The sequence below is a fragment of the Pipra filicauda genome, unplaced genomic scaffold (assembly GCF_003945595.2).
Source record: "Pipra filicauda isolate LSUMZ 115617 unplaced genomic scaffold, ASM394559v2 scaffold20_size4479445_pilon, whole genome shotgun sequence".
NCBI lineage: Eukaryota > Metazoa > Chordata > Aves > Passeriformes > Pipridae > Pipra > Pipra filicauda.
In genome coordinates this window covers 1,232,154-1,255,451 of record NW_024104321.1, presented here as the reverse complement: position 1 = coordinate 1,255,451, position 23,298 = coordinate 1,232,154, and the positions used below count along the sequence as shown (strand labels likewise).

The following is a 23,298-nucleotide window of genomic DNA, read 5'->3' as shown; positions in this document are numbered from 1 at the left end:
TCCTCTAAATTTTCAATTCTCAAACTGCTTCCCTATGGAAACATTTTTTAAACTCATTACAAGACTATTTCCCCCAGCGCAAATGCCAGGGGCTCTGAGGACTCCAGAATTCTTCCTCCAGACCCTGCCATTTTCTAGCCTCAAAGCTTGTTTGAAAGAACAGTATCATACCTAGCTTAATTTAAGGAAGCATCCATTGTAAGAAGAGAGAACATATTTCATTAGACTGGCCAATGTAGCTGGAAAAAGGACAGACTCCTCAGCTGAAAGGAGCCAGACAGAAAAAAACCTTGCTCAATGATGGACCAGCAAAATTCAGTGCAATGTGAGAATGACTGGAAATCAGTGATTTGATACAAAGTAAGCTGCAAGGAAATCCCTGCAAGGCTAACACAGTAATGGATCCTCTCAAGCTCAGTGACTGGGGAAGTTCATTTCATGCAGGAATCACTGAGCAGGGAAGAGATTATTACAGCTGTCCGAACACACAAAACATGATCTTGCACCTCAATTTATATCCACAGGAGAATATATAGGATATTCATTTACTGGTATGAATTTTACCAGTCCTGAAGCTTTCTTGGGTGGTGGTCTTTGGGGTTGTTGTTTTGGGGTTTCTTTTTTTTTTTAATTATTATTTCTTTTGATTTTGTCTTGTGATTTCTTTTTTTTCCTAGAGCACAGAGAAAGGAAGCTACTCAGATAGAGGTTTGAGGATGAAAGACACAGAACAACCCCTGGTTTCAGCTCAGCAACCTCTGCATCCCCAGCTGGTGGAAAAGCAAACAGTAAGTGCAGAACTCTTCCTCCCCCAGCCACCACTTGTGCCAGGTAAAGCAGAGAAAGGAAAAAAGGATATCAAAAGCAACAATTGTTCCTCTGTGGATGAGAGCTAGCCACTGCTGCTGGTTTGGACTTTGTTAGCCCAGGTTATAAAAGCAGGGCTTGAAGGCAGAGGTGTGTATTCAGCAGCTCTCCAGAAGATCATCAGAAAGATGCTCTTTCTTAGAACATTTACTCCAGCTGCTTCCAAGACACTATTCCCCATTATTCTGTAGAAGACATCTGAGACAGTCATAAAAAGTCAAAGTTTAAAAGATTCAGGAGTTTCTTCATATCATTGCCATTTCAGTGTTATTTACTTCCCATAGTACCACCCCCACTCCTCTTCACCCCCAAAAATCTAAGCAAAAAAACACCCCTCTATCATCAGTGCTTCATCATGTATTTTATTCCCTCACAAAAATCACAATCAGAGAATTCATTAGTCTATCCCCTTACCACCCACCACTTCTCACATTAAATGGAGAATATCTGTGATCTTAAGCAATTGGGTTTCTAAAGCACAGAGTGAAAATTCGCTAGTAGAATAGTCCTTCACCACAGGCCTTTCCTTCCTTCCTTCCTCCCACCCGCCCACCAACAACCTTTAAGGGAAACAGTTACAGCTTGCTGAAAACAGAGGGAAACACCTCACATTCAGCAAATGGAGATCATGCACATGCACAGACACCACTTGGTACACATATTTGAGCCCCAGGTGATCTCGCCCTGTTACTGTGACAAACTAAAACATTCTCATTAGAGAAATGTCAGCAAAATTTGTCAAATGACTACTCCTAAAAGTCAAAGCATGCTAGAATTCTCTGGAAGAGAAAATGCTAACCTGCCTCTAGGTGAGGCCACCCAGCTGCCCTGTCCTGGAAAAAGCAGAAGCTGTCAAAGGATTTGGCAACTACAAAAAACATGACACTTAGATGTATTCACAGTTCTGGCAATGTTACAGTTAATTTAACCTCCTCAAACTGTACCCGCTGTGCTCACACAATTATTTCTTCCCCTTCAGCTCGAACGACTTGTAGCTCTTAAATTTCCCATCCAGCAGAGGAGGGACGGGAAGCAACATATTGCAGTCCCCAATGCCAAACTGTCTTTGGTGTAGATTGTATGATTTAAAAAGACTTGTCACCATGATCAGACGATACAAGTTTTATATCCTCTTCACCAAAGTCAGTACTTAATTACCTTGACTGACATAAGCTTATGTGTGCTACATCTTGGAAACGCTGTCTCCTAAAAAGGATGACACCAAATATCCAAGTCTCAGGATCAGGACAGAACAAACCCTTCTGCTACCTTGCTAATGACTTTTTTTTAAGAAAACCCAAACTCCCCTGTACAATAAGCCTATCCATGCTAAATTAATCTGAAGTTCTAAATAATCAGAAGGAAAGTTAGAGGACTCTGCACTCTTGCAACAGCAAATCTGGCTCAGCTAATTTTCCAAATGAATCGAGAATCCAGAGCCAACCAACTATGCATTAGTCACTTGGCTAGCAAGGAGGACTTACACCAATGAACACAGGACTTCATTAAAATGTAATTTTAAGTTTAGCAATACACCAGGATGATCTATTATAAGAGGAAAGGGACAGGATTGAAACCTCAGACTCAGTTTCTTGCTACTTATCACGAACAAATTAAGATAAATTAAAAATCAATACAACGGGGTAATGTGAGACAAATGCTAATGTCCATGAAGGAGAATTTGTTAGACCCATCATCCTTGTGCTGCCAGGAACATCACTAATTCGGCACAACAGGAGAGGACAGAGACAAGCTGATCTACCCAGCAGAGCCAAAATTTACATCAGCTCCCCCTTTGCAATTGATTCCTATTCCCTCATGCACAAACCACCATCATCTTATGCAGACAGGACTAGTACCAACTTGGCATTATAGTGAGGGAACCTGTCACAGAGCTACTAGAGTTCTTTACTTCTGTCATTAAAAATGACCTCAATGTGAATGGGAACACTTTTCTATTTCATTTTACACATCATATCCTAGATTATTTGCAAGGTAACTGATGACTTCAGTAATCTTGGTCAGTCAAAATCCAAATCATATTGGCCTCAGGTGGAAAGTTGAAAATGAATGCAAAGGATCCAGTATGTGACACAAGCCACACCCCATGCAAGAGAAGCGTTTCCATTCTTCAAACTTGACTTCAGCAATGCTTGTTGAAGTTGTTGTGCAAAAATCAGGATTAAAATAGTATATAAAGCTCTTGGACAAAAAAAAACGTTTTCCTCACAGGTGCTTAGCCTAAAGTTAAATTTTGACAAATTTATGACACAGCTGTACTTACTACAAGGAGGAAGGAAAACTGGTGCCATGCAGCTGAGAGATTCCTTCTTCCATATGACCTGCTATTTAGGTACCACTCATATGCAAAATGCAGAAATTTCACTATCATGGCAAATCAGAAAATGGTCATGAAAACGACTTGCCACATATTGTTTAAACTAGATTCATACCTTTGTGGGTTTTAATTGCACTAGGTAGGGAGACTATCTTAAAAAAAAATCACATTGCTTTTACTACTGTTACATTCAGAAATATCAATGCTCTTTCAGTTCAGTAGCATGTTTCTCATAAGCAATGTATGCTTATTCTTCTATCAAAAAGCCAGCTGCAAATACTTAATCTTGAAAGCATTTAATAGAATTAAGCATGTATTTAATTAAAAAAAAAATCAAGTGTTTTTCCCTCATCAGTAACTCTCCACCCATTGACTTCATCCTTAAAGCCTAACTTGTTACTCCTTCAATGTAGGCAACTATCCCTGTATGCATACATAAAGATGAGACTCCACTGCACCTTCTTTCCAACTATGTCACAGCAACTTAAAAATCTAATACATATTCCTTTAAAGAAATTTGAGTGAATTTATTGTATAAAACTATGATTGGCATGGTACAGAAAAGTTCCTTTTAATGCACATTTCCCATTAACTTGTACACAAATATTACAAGTATCAAGCAAAATGCAAAAGTCTTAAGAACTAATTTCATACTACAAAAGTGTTCACATAGTGAAGTTACTCTGGTTACAAAATGTCATGGAAATAAAAGCACTTCAAAATACGTATTTGGGAAATGTCTCGAATAATCAACGCAACTTTAAGTTAGTTAAAAAATGCAAAGAAAGAGATACCCTCTTCAAAACACTATTTCATTTGGCAAGATGGAGCAAAGTTCAGATCAGTTCATTATTGAAGGATTGCTCTTTAGAAGAAAGAAAAACAAACAAAAAACCCCACCCTTCAGTTAAGAAAAGACTTAATTACACCATGATGACAAATAACGCCATCAAAAAGTTATCTGGCTCTCTTGTTTTCACACAGGAGCTGTCAGAGGCAGAGATGTGTAAATAAACACTTTCAGGTGTATACAGATTTCTTTTTCAAAAACCAACCAACCAAAAAAACCCCCCAAAAACCAAAGCCCCAAAACAACAGAAAGGAGACAATCTGAACTTTGTTGTTTTCATTTAACTAGTTCAGTTCCTTAGGTCACAAGACCCAAGAATACCAGTCTGCAAAGGACACAAATTTAAAGAACAAAATGGAACATCCACTACGACAGAATGCGTAGATGTCCAGTTGCACGACTACCACACGTCCTCTCAGTAAGGCTGTTAGAGGCTACCAGACCTCTGCTTCCCAATATCCTTGAAGACCTGCTATTCTGAAGAAGAAAAAATGTTTGGACCCTACAAACAACCTTACAAAAAGGAGGCACAGTCGTACTGTTAGAAAATAACACAAAGTCTGGAAGCCTGAAGGCATCCTTAAAAACTCACACAAAATAACTACAAAATAAGCAATACTTTACATTGTTTTTGTATCAGATGACTTGCCTGTGTTTGAGCAATTGAACATTGCTATGTATATCTACATGAAATCGCACATACAGAACATCGTGTTCAGCCATTATTGTTGTTTTCCTTTTATACACACACAAGTTACTATCAGGTTATCCAGTCTATTCAAACTCAGTGAAAAACAGTCCACAGCACGTGTAAAAGGAGCAGTATCCAATACAGTGTTGTCTTGCAAAAATGGAGTCAGAATTCCTGAGTCTCAGAGACATTGCTGTCCTCCTCCATTACTGGATTATTTATTTTCCAAGGAGAATCTCTAGTTTTCATTTCTTCACTCTGATGAAATTTGTAATAGATTGCGTCTTTTAAAAAATGTAAAACTTGTACAAAAAATGTGCCAACCAAAGCGAATTTTTAAAGCTTTTTAAAGGGAGGGGAGATTCACTTACAAAATAAAGGCCACCTTCTTGTAAAATTAGTACTGCCAGTATCCCATCATTCTGTTTAAAGGAGAGATTTAGCTCCCTGTTCTGGAAATCTTACTACCTGTAGTCATGTGAGCTGAAAAACTCCATCCTTTTAGCAATTAAAAATACTATAAATAGGACTAACGTGGAACAGCCCTTTGTTACAATCACCAAGGTGGCAAAACCAATGAAGTCTCCTTCAAATAGTCTCTGCAATCTAACTTCTGCATTTACCCTTGTACTTTGCATATTACACAGTGTAACTTAAAATGTAATTTAAGAGCACTTCAGTCCCACAATGTAGGATTTAAGCTTGTGTGAATACATAATGGCTCTGCAACATTTGTAATGCCTTAGAAAAATACATTCAACCAAAACTTTATATAGGATTCTATTTTTTTAAATCAAAATGAAGAAAAAGCCAAATGGTCCCATCATTAGCTAAATAATACACTCCAACTTCTGGAAGCAAGTCCAAATCAAAAGCACATTCAAGAATAACACACTGAATTGCACACCTTCTCATTCATCTTTATCAGTAATCAAATTCTACTGCATATAGTTATTCAGCCTTATAAATAATGCTAAGCAGAAAAATATTTACCTCTGTGCTACTTTTCTCAGTTTATAGAAGCATTTCTCAGTTTATAGGAGCAAAGGAAAAAAAACTAAAGTGCAGGCTACAGGCCATGACAGGCATAATAAATGACCAAAGGTGCAGCCAAATTTGCATTTACATCTTAAGTTACTTTGCCATCTTCCTTTTCTTGCTAGAAGTCACCCCTGCGCAATTGAAAAGCTGGTCAGTTGATTTGTGCCACAGTACAACCTGTAATCACTTGCAATTTTTTAAAAAAAATCTATTTCAATTGTCCATAGATATTTCTAGGTGATAGCTCAGGTTCACAAAACCTTACTTAATTATTAATACTTGAAATCACACAATATTGACACCTCCTCCAGCGAATGCTACTGTCCTTTTGCTGCAGTATGTGGTTGAACCAGTGAGGCTTGGCTGACTGTCTTTAACAAGCGATGTCTTCATTTCCATTTCACACGCTACAATAGCTGCATTCAGTTCCACTTGAGCTCGGTGAACAACATAAAACATGAGTCCTATGCTTATGACAATCTGCAAATAAAACAAGAGTGTTGTAGGCTATATAGGCTGCAGGCATGAATACAAAGCAACTGATCTGAACAAAATAGTAAGTTGTCGATGCAAAGATTCATGAAGGCGTCTGTGGGCTCAATGCTTTGCTGGCAAGACATTAGAAGGGAGATGAACTTAACCAGTGAGAAGCTCTAAACCTACATATGCTGGCAGTGTAACCAGCGTATCAACATAGACATTACATAGAACTTAAATATTTACAAGAATTGGAAAGATAGTTTCTTTCTTTCTGTTGACATCCATACACTTATTATAATGCAATTCTTTCACTTCCTCTCTTGGAAATAAGGTTTCTGCAAAGAAATGACATGGTGTGCTTCTGTAAGTCAAAGAGGCTGTATTCCACGTACCAAGGGAATAACAGGTTTAAATTCTACTGGGCACCTGCAACTTGCAAAACAGCAGAGCACAGCCAGAGAATGACGCAGACCAAAGGAAATAAAACTTATCCTTGTCCCTCTGGTGTGGAATGCAGCAGAGAGGACCAGTTTATCAGGACTAAACAGGGCAGAATCAGAGTTTATAAGTGACTTACAGCAGTCTTTAAGGGAAGAACTTGGTTTCTGGAGGATGGCTCAGGGAAGAGACAGGATGTCAATGGTGTGGGGTTTTATCATTTGTTTAAGGAGGAAATACTGTAAAAAACTAGGGGTTTAGTTCAGATTTTTGCTCTAAGTTATATCGCTAAGAGTTCTTAAACTTTCAGCACAAAAATCATCAGAAATAAACCTGGACAATTTTTGCTTAGAAATTACTCATGCAGTGACATTGGCGTGCACTGCACTCCTCAGAAGCATATTTTGATTTCAATAAAACACCAGTCAAGTTTTTTAGCTGAGATCCTCCTTAATAAAAATGATAAAATCTTCAAATAAAAATCAAGCTGTCTCATACTAAGAGTCCCTTTGAAAGAAGTACATTATGTCTTTTTTTAAGAATGTTTTATGAAACTAGCTGGAATCAGCAACTTCCTTTCAAAAAACCAAGGATATTATATTGCTGTTATATTGCTTATAACAGAACCTAAAGTTCTGAGTCCAAAATCTGAACTTGGTTACTAATTGGTAGAGGTATGTTTTCTTTAGCATTGAGGACTTGCTTAAAACATCTGCCAGCATGGCATACAAGATGCTAAAATATCACTGAGATGACTGGCAAGTATGGTCACAAAATAACTGCAGGGGGAAGGCATCCTGACAGTCTCTAGCCCAACCTGCTGCTCAGGGCTGGCAGCAAGATCAGAACAGTTTGCTCAGGACTTTTGTGCAGTCAGGTCTTGAAAACTTCCAAGGATAGAGATTTCACCACCTCTCCAGGCAATCTGTTTCTCCACTGCTTGACTATCCTTGTGGTGAAAAAGATGTCTTTCACCAATTCAAGTTAAACATTTCAAAAGATGGTCAACATAAGAGTCGAAATGAGACTATGGACACCAAGTTCTGAATACATAGGAAAAATCCTGTTCTAAAAGCTTACTCAAATATTTAAATTTGATTGGTTTTAGAAATAGTACTACCAGAAACCTAGTTCTCTAGATGAATATTTTAAATATATATATTTATACACAGACAACCATGAAATGTGAAGGATTTTCAGAGCTATTCCCTAAATCAAAGTCCAATCAAAGCTCAGCCTGCCAAAGCACCAGGTCTGAGAGACAGTGAGAGAACACAAATAATTCCTCCACTAAAGGCCTCCCCTTCACTTATTCAGTCAGATCTTAAGGATTGCTCTCAAGGAGGTCAGTACTCCTATTCAAACTTCCAGACTATCCAGCTAGCACTTACCTGAGCAACAGTTATGTTACAACCTATATAATCTGCAGAGAGTCAATGTCATTAAAAAAAAAAAAAGTAAAAAAAGAAAGGAAAATACCACTAAAAACTACTACCCTGGAAATAACATTTCATGACTAAAATGATAGCTGATCAAATAACCATTTATTTGCTCTTTGATGTATTAAGGCTATTAACCCCATATTTAGAAAGGCATTTTTAATACTCATAACCCTGTTCTATGAAGCCTATAAATCGTATGTTCTATTTAAAAGAACACAAGTATCAGGGGAAGGGGGAAGTTACGTTTTAAAGGGTCCTAGACATAGTTTTCTGTTAGCATTGTTAAACATCAGTTTTATAAATGTAAAAACTGAGGAATGTAAATGACTGCAGTACTTACTGAAAGTCTGCAAACCATGGTAACTGCTAGTCAAACATATCTTGAAGTACTGACACTGTCAGAGGCAGTTTTAATATATAATCTAGTTATGAAATACCCATAACTTCTATGCTCCTAATGGTCTCAGACCTAAGGTTTGTACCCAAGATTTATAGATGAATTATTTCATCAGCTAAGGTCATGTAAAGGTACTACATACTTCTCATTAATTTACTTACTTGTAAAATTAGGGTATTCTGATTTAGGCATTAGCAAAATTATATTTCTACAGCACTTTCAGTCCTGAACACCTATGCAAAATGGGGATGTTGAGTGCTAACAGTGAACACTGCACGGGTGCTGGGCCTACACACCCTGAGCACACTTCTTCACAGATGGTGGCACATGAGCTTTTGTGTAGGGGCGGTTTGACAATTCTAAAATTCAGCAGGAGATTACCACAGAGGGCAAGAAAAGAAAGCTTGCTAAAACTGAGTCAAAAAAAGAGAACACTGAGTAAGTTCTGCTTTGTGTCACAGTGAGGTATGAGAGAATTAAACTTTTTAACAGCATAAAACAAAATCAGAAGAAAACAGTACACTGGAAACCTATTTTTCTGGGTATCTAGCAGTCAACAGAAGTCACAAAGAGACTGACACTACCACTACCAAGATCTATGAAAGTAATTATTTTAACTTACCTGGAAACCAAATATAAAATAGCCACTAACACTTTGCTCTGCAATCACATCCTCCATGGTGCGCAAGGTAGTGCCCAAGTATGAGTTCAGGAGCTGAGTAGGAAGCAGCCCAATTGAAGAAGCCATCAGGTAGTTGGGTAGTGACAAATCTGTAATCTGAGTAAAAAGACAGAGTAAGAAATCAAGCACAGCTCTTACACAGTCTGTGTGTACAAACAACCAGACTGCTGCTCCCACAACCATCCCTGCAAAATCATGAAAGAATTTCTCACATTCCTTCACTGAAACTTAGATTCGCGCTCAGTGGGAAGACAGTATAACAAAACAGTATGTGTCTAGTTTTCATCTGGCCTTTTTAAAGTTAATAGGTTTTATTTCATTTCACCTTGCATTACACAACATCTCTGTGTAAAAGTCATTAACTAAGGATGCAATTACACTGTTCATTGAAGGTATTTATTTCTGCAGGGTGAATAGAGCCCTTGAATTTATGAGAATTTATTTGTTGGAAGAAATTACTTTATCAAATGCAAAGGTCTAAAGCAAAAATCTATTTGCTTTGGATTTTACACGTATGGCACATAATACAAGAGGTAATTGTTCAAAATGTCACTGTCTTAAACATGATCTTGGCAAACAGAATGGCAATTTGTGTCTGCAAGGGAGTTTATACAGCTCAATAAGACACATATATCTATCAATGATCCCTATGAGCAATACCTATCTATATCTGTACTGATACACGTAGGTATCATTAAGATTCTTTACCAAAGGTATTTTGCATCACATTTCAACTAGTGAACATAACAGTACACATGACTATAGCTTTTGTTCATTTCTCTAGAAAAAACACTACTAATACTTCAATATTTTCTTCTCTATGGTGTGAAATTTCTGTTCTGAGTCATTACGTGGACATATGAGTTTATATGGGTACAAAGTACACAGTACCAGATAAATTAGTATCAGCAGCCATTGGGAAATATTAAATGCAAGACTCATGAAGTCAAAAGATATTTATACAACCAAAAAGAAAACAAGAGGAAACTGAGTTAAAAATGAGTATGAAAAGGGTGATCTTGAAAACAAGCAGTCTAACGAATTTTCCAAACAATTCGGTTGATCACATCATAACAAAACAAGATCTAATTAAGAACAGCCCTAACACTGGGAGCCTACATGGAAATTATTGACCTTGACAGTTTTGTACAATGTTGAAGACCACAGAATAGCAGCAATGTTACTCATTTCATCATGCTATTCTTAAAATAAACTTTGGTTACTGTGAAAGTCACAGTGCTGAATTCTCAGAGCTCTGTGCACCATCAGTGGAAAGTTTCTGGGAGGAAGGAAGGGCAATGGAGGAGCAGAATGTAATGAAGCATAAAGATTAAGTTAATTCCCTGGGACAAGATCCCATAAGCCAATTCCAAACTTCACACTGCAAATCATACTTCCCACAGACTGAAACATATACCAGCACCAAAAATAATATATTTCCCTCTCTATGCAAGATTTAGATTTATTATGAAAAAGCATTACATAATTATGTCAGAACTTTACATTTGACCATTGCTTTCAAAAGACGTTTTTTTTAAACATTATCATAATCTGGGCCATGTAATAAGAATGCACAGCCCAAACTTACCATCTTGTCATGGGAATGGAGAAGTTGCTATTAAAAATCTCCGAAATACTAACGCAGAGGCAAGATTTGCTAAGTAGGACGCTATCATTAAATCTAATGGAGCTGGGAAACTTCCCAAAGATTGTTTTAACATTCCTGGCACCTCTCTCATTTCTGTATATGTATTAAGGACACTTAGGTTGCAAAGCAACGTGTTTGCACATCTGGATCTGTCCTGAAACAACTGGACCTCCTGAGTCAGGAGAGAGATTGTTTCCAAATGAAGGGCATACTGCCACTGGATACACTGGACTGCAGCTTGTACTTCCCACTGAAATGAAAGCTAGGAAAAGGGGGAAACATTTTTCGAGATGCCCTTTTAAATCCTGGTTTGAAGGTTTAGACTGACAGTCTTATTCCTTTTCCCAGAAGGCACAGGAAGCAGACAGTATCCCTGCCTAAGAAACCTGAGAACTCATCAATAAAACTTACAGCTTTTCATACTTTCCTTTCCAGCATCTTTACCTGCTCTATGAACCTGCCAGACTGGCATCTGCATGGCCAAGCTGTCCAATTGAGGCTACCAGAGCTCTGTTTCTAATAAAAGTTCAGGCCAGCAAAAATTAACAGTGAAATCCCAAAGCAAGCATGGATGCAACTGTGTTATGGGCCACTACAGAATGGCATTTAAATCGTATTTAAATACAATTAAGAACTACCTAACTGCTTTGGTAACAATAGCCAGAAACTCTCCAATTAAGCCTTGGACAGGCTCTGTTCAGTCGCACTTTTGTGTATTCTTTGTGGCCAACACTTTTGGTTCAGTGCTGTCAAAGAATAAACTCTGGTGTCAGGACTTTGTTGGGGGGTCACATGCCTTTGGGGATTGCAACAGATTTATCTCCCCTCGATTTATGAATCCCTGTGTTTTGGATCACTAGGCTTTGTGACAGAGCTAAGGATAACTCGGATGCTCTACAAAACAAACAAACAAAACAAAACAACAGCAAAAAATAGTGAATTAAAAAACCAAACCAGCTATCAAGTTTCCAACAAGCAGAGTAAGCAGCCTGCATATTCTTGCAAAGCAGGTACCCTTTCTTCAACTGACTTCACTGTGTGCATTTCTGGAACCAGAGATGCACACTTGAACACTCAGATTTCTTAGATTATTTCTTCCATGTGATACCCCTCTCAAAGAGGAGGAAAAAAAGAAGCATGAATTCCAATGTAACCTACATCTGGCACTACAAATAACCAGTTTGCACAAATCTCGCTCCATGAATCCACTTGTGGGAAGTAGATGATAACCTGCATACCAGGCCTCCTTACAAAAACACCTTCAAAACACCCAGAGCGGCCAAGGGGAGAGGGCTGTGCATGGGCAAACACGTCAGTAAGGGCTATCAGCCCACTCCAGCAGCCCAGGCCACTCTGGCATCAGAGGAGTGACAATCAAGCAAAACCCACTCAAAGAGAAGTACAAACATGCTTTCAGTTAACAAGTTTCTAGGTCTTCCAGAAAGGCAAGGAAATGCATTACCCCACCGCTCTACTATCAGCACTTTCTCAAAGAGCAGCAGAATGACCGTATAAGCAGCAAGATCTTCACGTCTGCCTGGTGAGACTCTAGCAAATTTGTGTTAATTTTTTTCTTGTGATGTTTCAATTAATATGATCCCCTCACTAATCAAATGTTAAGAAGCTCTTCCATCTTTCTCTACACCTCCTGCAATTCAACCTCACAAAAACCCTCAGCAGATGGTACATGCCACTGAACAAGTGTTTGTAGAAACATTTAATCCCAGCCCTGCAGACGACCCAGCTCACATCAAGGTTATGGCTTGACCTCATGTGTCACTTCCTTCCTTCCTTCTCATTTAAATATTCTCAGCATCTCCAGTTTACTTATAAATATCAACCTTGAAAACATGCACAGACAAGACTGCTAGAAAATTAAAGACGTGTAAGCTTTCTTAGGATCACTGTCTTTTCAAAAGCAACTCTTTCCAAATTCATTGCTGAAGTTGCTAGTAGGGGGGAACGCATTTTAAATTTAAAAAGAGCATTAAGTTTTCAAATAAGTGAGATTTCAAAGAAATGACAGCTCGATCTGTGCAGGTATACATAACTTAAACTTGAATCACAGTAAGAAACTGAATTCCCAAATTTGCATGCAACATTTTATTTTTTATCGATCTAGTACCTCCTATTAAATGTCCTCAGTAAAAAATTGAGCACACTGTGCTTTATTTGACTATGCTACAAAGAAGTAAATCTGGATAAATGTAACACAACTAATATTAGCAGGAAACATCCAAGTTACTTGGTATACTCAAGACTCTGGATTCATCTCATTTTCTATCCATTATTTTAACACTGAAACCTTCCACTTGGCATGAAAATTATTTAGCCTGCAGAACAGGGAGAATACAAACAACTGATTTACAGCATCATTTTAATATTGGACTGGCCAAAATACTCTGCTGAATTGTGTTTCCAACAGAATGGTTATGCCAGGAAAGAAATAATTTTAATTTGGTAATTCTCTGTCTGTTCTTCAGATCCAATACTACTCTAAAACATCTGCTGACTACTTCATTTGACACCCTGAAGCTGTGAACAACTCTAGCACAACAGTTTTCCCCACTTTAGGAGGGTCACAGTACAGCAGAAGCTTCAACTGCTACACTAGGACCTTGGGCTCCAGCAGAGACTGCTCCCAGCTGGACAAGTCTAAGCTTCCTCAGTCCTGCAGTAATAAAGGTTAATAAACAAAACAGCAGAGGTTCAGCCGTTCAGTTTCTCACTCTTAACAAGGAAATGGTTAAAGGATCTGTTTAAAAAGAAATTACAAGTTGCTACAGCTCTTATGGACAAAGATCACAGCTCTGGAGATGAATGCCCCAGTATAGAGAGTTTTATACACAGCAATTTTAGATATTTGACGTGGGTGTTACCCCCCCCAGAATTGCATGGATTAATTTTTTCTTAAATAACAAATTTGGTATCCCATGACCTACTAAAAGCAGCCAGATGATTCTGTCAAAATTAAGCAAGCCTTCAGAAGGGAACAGGATCAGAACAGCAGACAGGGGAAGGAAGGTGTGCTGTAAGAAAGTGGCAGACCAAAACACTTGGTTACTTACATTAAAGAAATTCTAAGTTACTGATAAATATTTAAAATATTTCACAATCCCATTTGTTTTGTTTTGATTTCACCAAGTTAGCAGATACAACTGATGTGTAACACACAGCCAAAACCAGATCCTTCAGACAAAGCACACGGGAAGCAATGAGGGTCTGAAACTGTCACCATCAGCATGACAGTACTCAAAAAGAATACCCTTTATGTTCTTCTTTACTTTCTCCTGAATGTAAAAACGTACTATTGAACGTACTAATGAATGTACTAATGAATGTACAATCTCCATCTAAAAGTAGAAAGAAAAGCAAGACTAACCCTTTTTCAAACTAAAGTTTAAATTAACTTTCAGTGGTACACCTCTGGTGTACTGTCCCTTTTCAGGTCTGATGCTACATCTTACTCTTCTGCCCAAAACCTGCGACCTCGATTGTGTGCATGGACTTAACACCCTGTATAGACTGCCAGATGCATGCCATAAACACCAACCACACTGAGCAAGAATTTTAATCTGTCCACTTTTTTCTTTCCAACATGACTACTTATATTAAGTAGTTTAGGAAGATCTGGCAAGACTTTTCCTCCCACTCGGATCATTTTAAAAACCCAGGCACTCTGTAACCATTGAGTTCTCTGCAGATTTTGCTACACAGCACCTTGGTGCTTCTTTCTAACACCAGAATATGGTCTTGAAAGCCAGAGAGCAACTCTAACACAATGCCACTGAGCAAGGCATCTCAAAAACCTGCCTGCTGTCCCTCCGCCTGCACAGAAGAGCCACTTTTACTATTGTTAAAAGAGAGAGAAACCATGGTGAGACCATGGTTTGTTCCCAGGAAAGCAGGCAACCTCCACCAGTGACAGCGGCCACTATGCCGAAAGACATCCTTCCAGCCAGTGCCTCTTTCTTTGGCCGCACGGCCCACGCTGGGACTCACCGCGAAGACGGCATTCTGCAACCCGAAGGGGATCGGCGTGAGCCGCGCCAGAGCCACCACCTTGAGGCCACTGCCGCCCTCCACGACGCGGACGATGGCACTGAGCGTCCCGCTGCCCTGGATCCTGGTCCGTGCCCAGCGGGCCAGCAGCCGCTTGCAGGCCACGTGGGCGACAAAGGTGCCGACGAGGACGCCGAGCACCATGAGCCCCATGCCCATCATGAAGCCGTAGAGGTAACCGGCGGCCACGTTGAGCAGGATGTAGCCCCAGCCGCAGGGGAATGACACGACGATGAAGCCCACGGTGAAGAGCAGCACGCCGGCCAGGCTGTCCAGGCTCTCGGCCCAGAGCAGCAGGTCCCGCAGGTACTGGCGCACCAGGGCCAGCGAGGCGAAGCAGAGGGCGGCCAGGACGCACACGATGAGGCAGCTCTTGCACCAGCAGGTGCCCAAGAGGCAGCAGGAGCAGCGCCAGCCCCGGCCCTCGGCCAGCCCGTGCCCGCCGCCGCCCGCCTCGGGCAGCTGGCAGAGCAGCAGCTCGGCCGGCGGCAGCCCGTCCTGCTCCGCGTAGGGCCCGAGCAGCAGCCCGCCGGCCCCCGCCGCCTCCGCGGGGACGAAGCCGACGGTGTCCCCGCCGCTGCCGGCTCGGGACAGCCAGCGGCCCAGGTCCTGCCGGGCGCCCTGCGCCGCCGCCTGCTTCACGGCCCGGGAGAGGAGCTGCAGCGCCGCGGCCCCCGCGCCCCGCATCCCCCCGCGCCGCCGCGCGGCTCCAGCGCTGCCGAGCCGCGCGGCCCCTTCGCTCCCCGCTTCCCCACGCAGCCTGCGGGCAGGGGCGGCCGCTCCCTCATCGCCCTGCCATGGCCCGGCTGCCGAGCCCGGCCGAGGGCCGGGCGGGGGCGGGGAAGCGGCGGCGGGGAGGGCGGGGAGGAGGGGGCCGCGCTTCGCCGCCGCCCGGCGGGCGGAGGGGCCGCGGCGGCCTCCGCGCCGCCTCCCGCCTCGGCCGCGCCGCCGGGGCTGCGGCGTTAGACGGCGACGGGGCCGCTCTCTCCGTCCCGGCAGTGGCAGCGGCGGCCCTGGCGGAGCGCGGGTCCCGGGGGGCGGCGGCAGCGGCGGCGGCGGCAGCACCGGGGCTCCATCTCCCCGCGCGCTGAGCTCCCGATCCGCTCCGGAAAGCGCCTTCTCGGAGCGGCGGTGCCGATGTGGCAATCCCGGCAGGGAGGAGGCTCGACTCGGCTCCGGCGGCAGCCGCGTCCGGCCCCGCTGCGGGGCTCGGCAGCGGCGCCGCGGTCCCGCCTCCCGCCCCGCCCCGGGAGCGCCGCGCTGGGCGGGTGTGCCCTGCGGAGCCCCGCCGAGTCCGCACTGCCGAGCCCGTGGTGCGGGTACGGCTCGTCTCGCTCTGCCCCGCGGTCCTCAGCAGCCCGCATTCCCGGCAGAGCCGTAATCTGCAGGGTTTAGAGGGGCCGTGCTGAAAAGCGGGTTATTTTCTGTCAGAGGAGCGCTTGGTTCAAGCATCACTGACGACACTGTTACTCTTGCGCTCCATTGCCGCATCGGCGACTCTCCCTCCCTTATGTGAAGGCTTTGTATCGCAAACACCCGGGCTTTCCCCTCTCCACGAGCGAGACGAGCCTCTCCCAGCCAGCAGCCGGGCTTTGAGCTGAGGGGCGACAGCCGCGACCCTTGGGCTCCGTGGCATCTCACCGTCAGGTCGGCTTGGCTCTGCTTGGCTCATACGATCGAAAGGCTCAGGCACACTTTGGGATGGTTTGAACTCGAATATTGAGCCACTGCTAGAATGTTGAGCCTGAACACTCAGCAAGGGCTCCATTTAGAGGGGTGTTTTCTCGAGAGCCTCGCAGAGGCTCGACAACTTCGTCGGTCGCCGTTGCTCTGGCGTTACTAATGACAGGAGCCATAGGGTGCAGAAAGGGATTCGTTTTCTTTACAACTCTTAAACATACAGTGTGCTCCAGCGGAGTTATATTTCTCTGCTGGGAAATTCAGAGGGGTATGTAAAACGAGAATGTGTGGGAGTTGTAAAGAGTGATTGGAAAAAAACCCAAAAAACTAACCAAATCTCAAAATGAAGAACATATTTTGAAGGAAGTACTGCAAATACGCACTTGCAAAATACACTGTTCGAAACAATAAAATCTGGGCAATCCAACAAATCAGCCTAAGAAAATGGCAGATGTCTTTGAGAATCATCAGCAGAATAAAATGATCCTGGGGACTCTGTACAGCAAGCAAGTTGCAGATAAATACTTCCAGCATAATTTGCTTTCATGCTGTTACCTGTATCTGAATGTGAGCATTTGATTTTGTGTGTGCTCTTTGCTTACAGTGCAAACACAGACAGGGCATACATCCAGAATTATTATAATAATGGAAAGAAAGCCCTGCATTACGGCTTGTAAAGGACGATGGGCATGCTTGTACATTCAGTAAAGCGTTTCAGCAAACCAGGATGGGCCAGAAGTTCAATAGAAAAATAAGAAGACAAAATATTAATTTTGGGTTTTATACTAAGAGCACGTATGTCTTTGTTGTGGATTTAGTTTCTGTATATTTTTTTTCAGTGCAGTTGCTTACATAGAATAGGAAAAAGCCTGAGCGGAAACGTCTACCAGAGTTACACGCTTTATGCTGCCCCTACATTTCTGCATTTAAAGTGCAGAACCTTTTCCTCAGAGCCAAAATGAATCTCCAGCTGCCACTCTAAAAGCTACAGGGTTCTGTATTTATAATCACAGAAACTGTAATTGAAAAGGGACCTCAAAATGGTATGAGGGAAATAATGATCCATCTAAGTGACAGTTCTGACATTACACTCTAATCTATAAAATATATTGAAGCTAGTTAGTGGAGATGCTTCTCCAGTCCCTAGGAATATATAGGCTGAAACTCCTCCACTTTATCCATCACCTTGCTCCCTAAAATAGCTAATCCTGGCATTCTACTGTCCCTTGGTGCAACGGCTCAGGAAGGAAAGACAACAAACAATCAGATTTTGAGTGACACAGAGTATGGTCATGGAGCATCTTTGGAAAAATATCCCAGCAAGGCCACAGGAATTCAGCAGGACTTGGGTGGAGCTGGAAGCCTCTCCTGCACACACAGCAGACACATCTATGGAGCTGAGAGGCAGCGTCAGCTGGCTCCTGCAAGCCTTCCCAGCACCCTCTTACTATCTGAAGGGAAAAAAACCAACCTCACACTCCCTTGAAAATGTGCCAAATTAGCACATTGCTGGACAAAATGCCAGACAAAATGGTCCACCTTTCAGACTTACTAGTCAGTGAATCATAAGATATTCCTGTACCATGGATGATGCAGTTGCAATGGTCTGCTGATATAAGCAAAGCAAGAGTTGTAAGGAAAAGCAGTTACCTTCCCATAGACCAATCATTACACTTAAAAAACCAGATGACCTCTTGAACACACAGCTTCTGGACAAACATTTTGTGCTCCAAAAAAGACAACGCACTTTTTTTTTCCCCCACATAGATTAGTTGATTTAGTGAATAATTTCCAACAAATGTTGTCTAACCTGTTCTTTGGAAAAGCACAGCTGGCCTGGTTAACTTCAGAAATTGAGTTAATAGGAATACAAAATACAGGTTTAGTACATACAGGTTTAAAATATTGCATTACATCAAATAAAACTGCTCCTATACTTCCTTAGGCTGAATTACTCAGATTCTCACTAAACTCATCTATCATTTCAACTCATTTCTTACCTTTCTTTTTATTTATGTTTGGCATTTTTCTGAGAATCAGAATAAAACCTGAGTGGCACAGAATAACAGCTGGAGGACTGTTCTGCTTCAAGGAATAAAATCTTTCTATAGAAAGATACTCTCACAGTAATGTACATTGTAGTGGATATTGAAGAATTTTTGCCATTTTTTCCAGGCCCATGATGTAGGTCCAGGCTATTTCTTTGATCTGGCAGGAGCAACTGAGAAATGGTCATTTATGTTTTGAAACTCTGCTTCTCCCGTCTCATCTTTTACTTCAAGGAATATTATTATGCAAACACACCCAACTAAGCATGTGAGTCATCATATTCAAATGAAACACATGACTCATTTAGGCCCATGTAACTGGTCCACACAGAAGAGGGGCTCTGAAGGTGGAGAGTAGGATACATTAAGCCACGAATTAGGAGCTAAAATTATTCTGAGTTACGAGCTCCTGAAAACTTGCCATAGCTATTTCTGAATTGCTCTTTAGGAGGGAGAGGCAGGACTTTTTTCAGATGATATTAAGGGCCATAACACCAGTGTACTTCTAAATGTCTGTTAGTTCTGTCAGCATTACTGTGAAGGTCCTGCGGTGGGAACTGCAACATTGACTAATTTATGTCAGGAGCAACCATTCTGAGGCCACAGCAGGCTCTCACTGGAGCTGCCTCCCTCTGGTCTGCAGTCTTCCTTGTCGTACATTCCTTTACATTCACATGAAGGAAGGTGAATGTAAACCTTGCTCATGCAGGGAATACACTTTTTGCTGTTTAACAGAGTGTTAGCTGCAAGGATTTGGGGAAAGGTATTAGTGAGGAGCAAGCCGTGACCAGAGAGATTATTCTGGTAGACCAAGTCTGCAAGGCATTGCTGGCCCCCACTGATTTGGATCATTCTATTTTAAATTCATGTGCATTCACAGTTTTGTCAAAGTGAATGGGAAGTGTGCTGAAGGAAAACAAGCTATCATGAAGCTTTATAGGACATTGCTTAAATTCCCAGTGAAAGGTGATAGTTCTGGAGTTACTGCATCAGGAACAGGAGGTGTAAGAGGCGAAAGAGCACTATTAGTAACCTAGGATCATCTAGTGTTTTAATTTTTTTGACAAATATCTATCAAGATGTAACAAATTTTGTGTTGCTTTAACCAGGAGCTACCTAGTTCAGATAAGATCTTTAGTTGAAAGATACAAACATAAAAAATGAAGTACCCATAAACCTCATTAAGTGTATACCTTGAAGAGTTTTTAAATCTTGAGGTGAGAATCCAAACTGTGTTATTTTGCAGCTTGATTTATTAGGTGTCTACAGAAACTTTATGACTTGATATATAGTCCCAGCCTCCCAGATAAGTCCAGATACAATCATGTTAAATCAATCATGTTTTATATACTACTGTAAACTCATATAATTCAGAAAATGAATGTGTTTATTTTCATACATTTCTACATAAGAAATATGGTTTATACAATACTTTTACAAGAAACATTTCAAGTCAATTTGATTACAACTCCATGTAAGGCATGAAGAAAAATTAAATACAGTGAGCAATGTGCTCAAATATTTAAATTGAAGAGAAGATTCTGAGACATCATTGTGGTACTAGTTATTATATAAATAGTGACATACCTAAAACAAGTCCAATACAGTAGAACTGAAGATTTACAATGACTTGTATAATATTCCTTAGAGTGTCTTGACCCAGAAAGAACAAATGAGAAACCTTGAACATCCTTATACATAAGGCAAAAGTACAGCTTTATATTTGGTATATCCATATGTGCCTTCAGCTGTTGGAGTAATGGGAAACTTAAGCTAATGCTTCTTAAAAACTCACATGGGGTTCTTCCTTGCAAAAGGATATCCTTAGGTTGACAGAAGAAACTTCTGCCAATTTTTTATTCCATGAAATAACTGCTTTGTTGCAAAAACCCCACATTAGTCAGGGGCCTTTGGTGTAATGCGGAATAGCCTAAAGTTTGGAAGTCACAAAATTGCTCACAAGGACTAGACTAACACTGACACTTCTAGGAAATAGTAAGCTAGGGAAGAAAACCCAAATGTATTACATTAATTGTGTCCTCCTGAATTGCACAGTGCAAACATTAGATGTGCCTCGAAATGTTAGCCATGTAATTCCTTAATTCTACCAGGACCATAAACTAGGAATCTACATTTTCATACAACAGAATACATGAGGCAGTTCTTGAGAGCCCTAACATCTGGAAGGTGTGCTTTCAAAATTAATTTTGGGTATCATGAAATAAGGTACAGTGAGAAAAGCATATCTGAGGAACAGGAAATTCTCTTGGTGAAGTCATTTATTGAGACTGTTAACACAGATTTTCCTCACCTTTAAAGTGACAGAAGAACTGTAAAAGAAGAACTGTATCTAAATATATACCATGCTCAGGGCATTTTTAATGGGAGGGTTGTAAGTAAATGGAATGTTAGCATATCCTTAGTGTCAGGTTTTCATCAGTTCCCACACACCTGTGTCTTTCTAGCAATATACTTTGATATTCTTCAACAAGAAATCACATTCCTTTTGATACATATGCATCCTTTTTAATCCAATCCCCTATGTTAAAACTACATCTGTCTCTTTTATAGACTTACTTTTAAATTGCAGTAAGTTGCAAAGTAAACAAAAGTAGCCTGAATTTTCACTTTTTACATGGTAAGGTCCTAGCCAGTTATGGATTAGAGGTCAGTTTCTCCCAATATTTTTGGTTCAATGATTTTTGTAAACATATTTAATATTAAAGGTTAAACCAAGATCCAAAGATTTTGTTTTAACAGCATAGTAACATTTGACTGAGTTTTATTATTAAGCTTTATTAAGCAGTTTTAAGGTTAGCTTCAAGTCAGCATGAAGCAGAACACTGAGTTTGTGGGTTGGATAAATAAAAACATATTTAAGTTTGCTGGTATAAAGCAGGCCACTGATCTCAGTTACAGCAGTCTAAGATTAGAAAGAAGCTCATGGATTTATTTTTTCATGTTGTCTTTATTTACAATTAGCTTTTACTCAGTAAAGTTTTAGCAACCCTTTTCCATCTTTGTTGTTATTCCTTTATCTGAGAAACCACAATGTGATAACCACTGGCAGGCATTATACAAAGCAGGGTTTTATGCCTCTGTAGAAGGCTGAGGATTGAAAAAAACCTCAGCTTCTAAAATCAATGGCAGAGCCCATGTCTGAGTATTACCCTATATCAGGCACTGTATATATTGGTCTGCATGTTTATAATCCTTGTTACAGTGTATCTACTAAAATATTGATTTTTCTTAGTTTCCAGCTAGACTAACTTATGAGTTACTAGCCTCCTTCGAAGGAACATTCACATTTTACATTAAACACTGGTGAAAACATGATTTTAAGCCTAATTTGCCTTCCATTCTAATTGTTATGGCCCTGGCCATAGGCAATAGAGCATCTTAACTAGAAGCCCCAAAAGTCAGAACTCAGTAGGCAGCCTGACCCTCCTCTGCTGAGTAGTTTAAAGGAGAGGTAGACTATGACTGGGTTTGGAAAAGAGTTTCCAGTCTCTTCTTAATGGTCTCACCTTCTACGTGCCAAGACTGCAAAGTGGAAACCTCACTCCTTGTCTTCCTTTTCTGTGTTGTGGTGTCTGCATCCCAACTCCAACAGCTGAAACTGGGGGACACAATGTAGTTGCAAGAGCAGCAATCCATTAAATTTGCAATAAAGTTTTTGCCAAAGGCTTGGAGTATCTACTCTTTCTTTTGAAGGATTCAGTAGTGCTCAGCAGGCTTAACAGGCACTCAGGAACTTGTAGGAGATGCTTCACATCAAGCATCTTAGGAGAGAGACACAGAATACAAATAAATGAATGATCAGATGAGATAGTGAGGGCCGACAGGACTTAGAGATTGTTAATGTTGATAGGAAACCACATGAAAAAGGGCTGTGTGTTCTTTTCAATCCTGTTCCCCCTCTCCTCCAGTCAGAAGAGATGGTGTAAACTTAAAAATGTCTTCTAGTCCTCCTTGAATGAAGTTATACAGAAGAAGGTGTGAGAAACAGGGTAGAGGGATGGGGTCTGTGCATAAAAGAGGCTGTTCCCTCTGGCTCCAGATCATGGAGATTGCCTTTTCTGCACTTGGTGGCAGCTTTTCCGATAAAAGGAGGAACATGTGATGCTGTAGGAAACAACCTTGCACATAGTAATTAAGATTAGTGTGTTTGCTAAATACAAAACCTGTGTAGAGAGCAGATCTCTATAGGGTACACAGCTTAGGCAAGTAGGAGTCCAGCTGTATGACAATTTGGACTTTTGAAAACAAATATTTCCAAATGGCATCTCTTACCAGGTTCAACAGAGACAGAATAGCTGTGCTTAAAAATGTTTAGACATGTTGAAACTATTTGTTGACTTTGAAGTTGATTTCAAATGGTCATACATTGATACCCAAAAGTATGTGTTTAGACTGAAGTTATTTAGTAAACCTGGTTCAAATTATATCATTAGAAAAAATCATAAAAAGGTTTCCAAGCCTGATCTTGCAAAGACTTAGCAGCATATGGGTTTTAGTCATGTAAGTAGATTCTTTGGTCTGCCCTCTTTTAACTGTAGTATGGGCAAAATTTTTTTCTCTACAGAAGATAAACCCCAAAGGAGCATGGTAAACAGTTGCTTACAGAGTTATTA

The 23,298-nt window shown here is 41.0% G+C and overlaps 2 protein-coding genes across 2 annotated transcripts in view; one reads left to right on the top strand and one right to left on the bottom strand.

The window, feature by feature from the left end:
* Positions 1 to 701: 701 nt before the first annotated feature.
* Positions 702 to 23,298, top strand: part of NECAB1 (N-terminal EF-hand calcium binding protein 1) — a 108,354-nt gene continuing 85,757 nt past the window's right edge. The window contains exon 1 of the mRNA XM_027737352.2: positions 702 to 788. Within this exon, the coding sequence (XP_027593153.2) occupies positions 717 to 788 (72 nt within the window). The 5' untranslated portion in view covers positions 702 to 716. The remainder of the gene's footprint in view (positions 789 to 23,298) is intronic.
* On the bottom strand, positions 3,708 to 16,142 carry TMEM64 (transmembrane protein 64). The gene is made up of 3 exons (XM_039380986.1): positions 14,877 to 16,142; positions 9,167 to 9,322; positions 3,708 to 6,267 (listed from the first exon to the last, which is right to left on the bottom strand). The coding sequence occupies exons 1-3, from the start codon at positions 15,621 to 15,623 to the stop codon at positions 6,073 to 6,075; spliced, it is 1,098 nt and encodes a 365-aa protein (XP_039236920.1). The 5' UTR covers positions 15,624 to 16,142; the 3' UTR covers positions 3,708 to 6,072.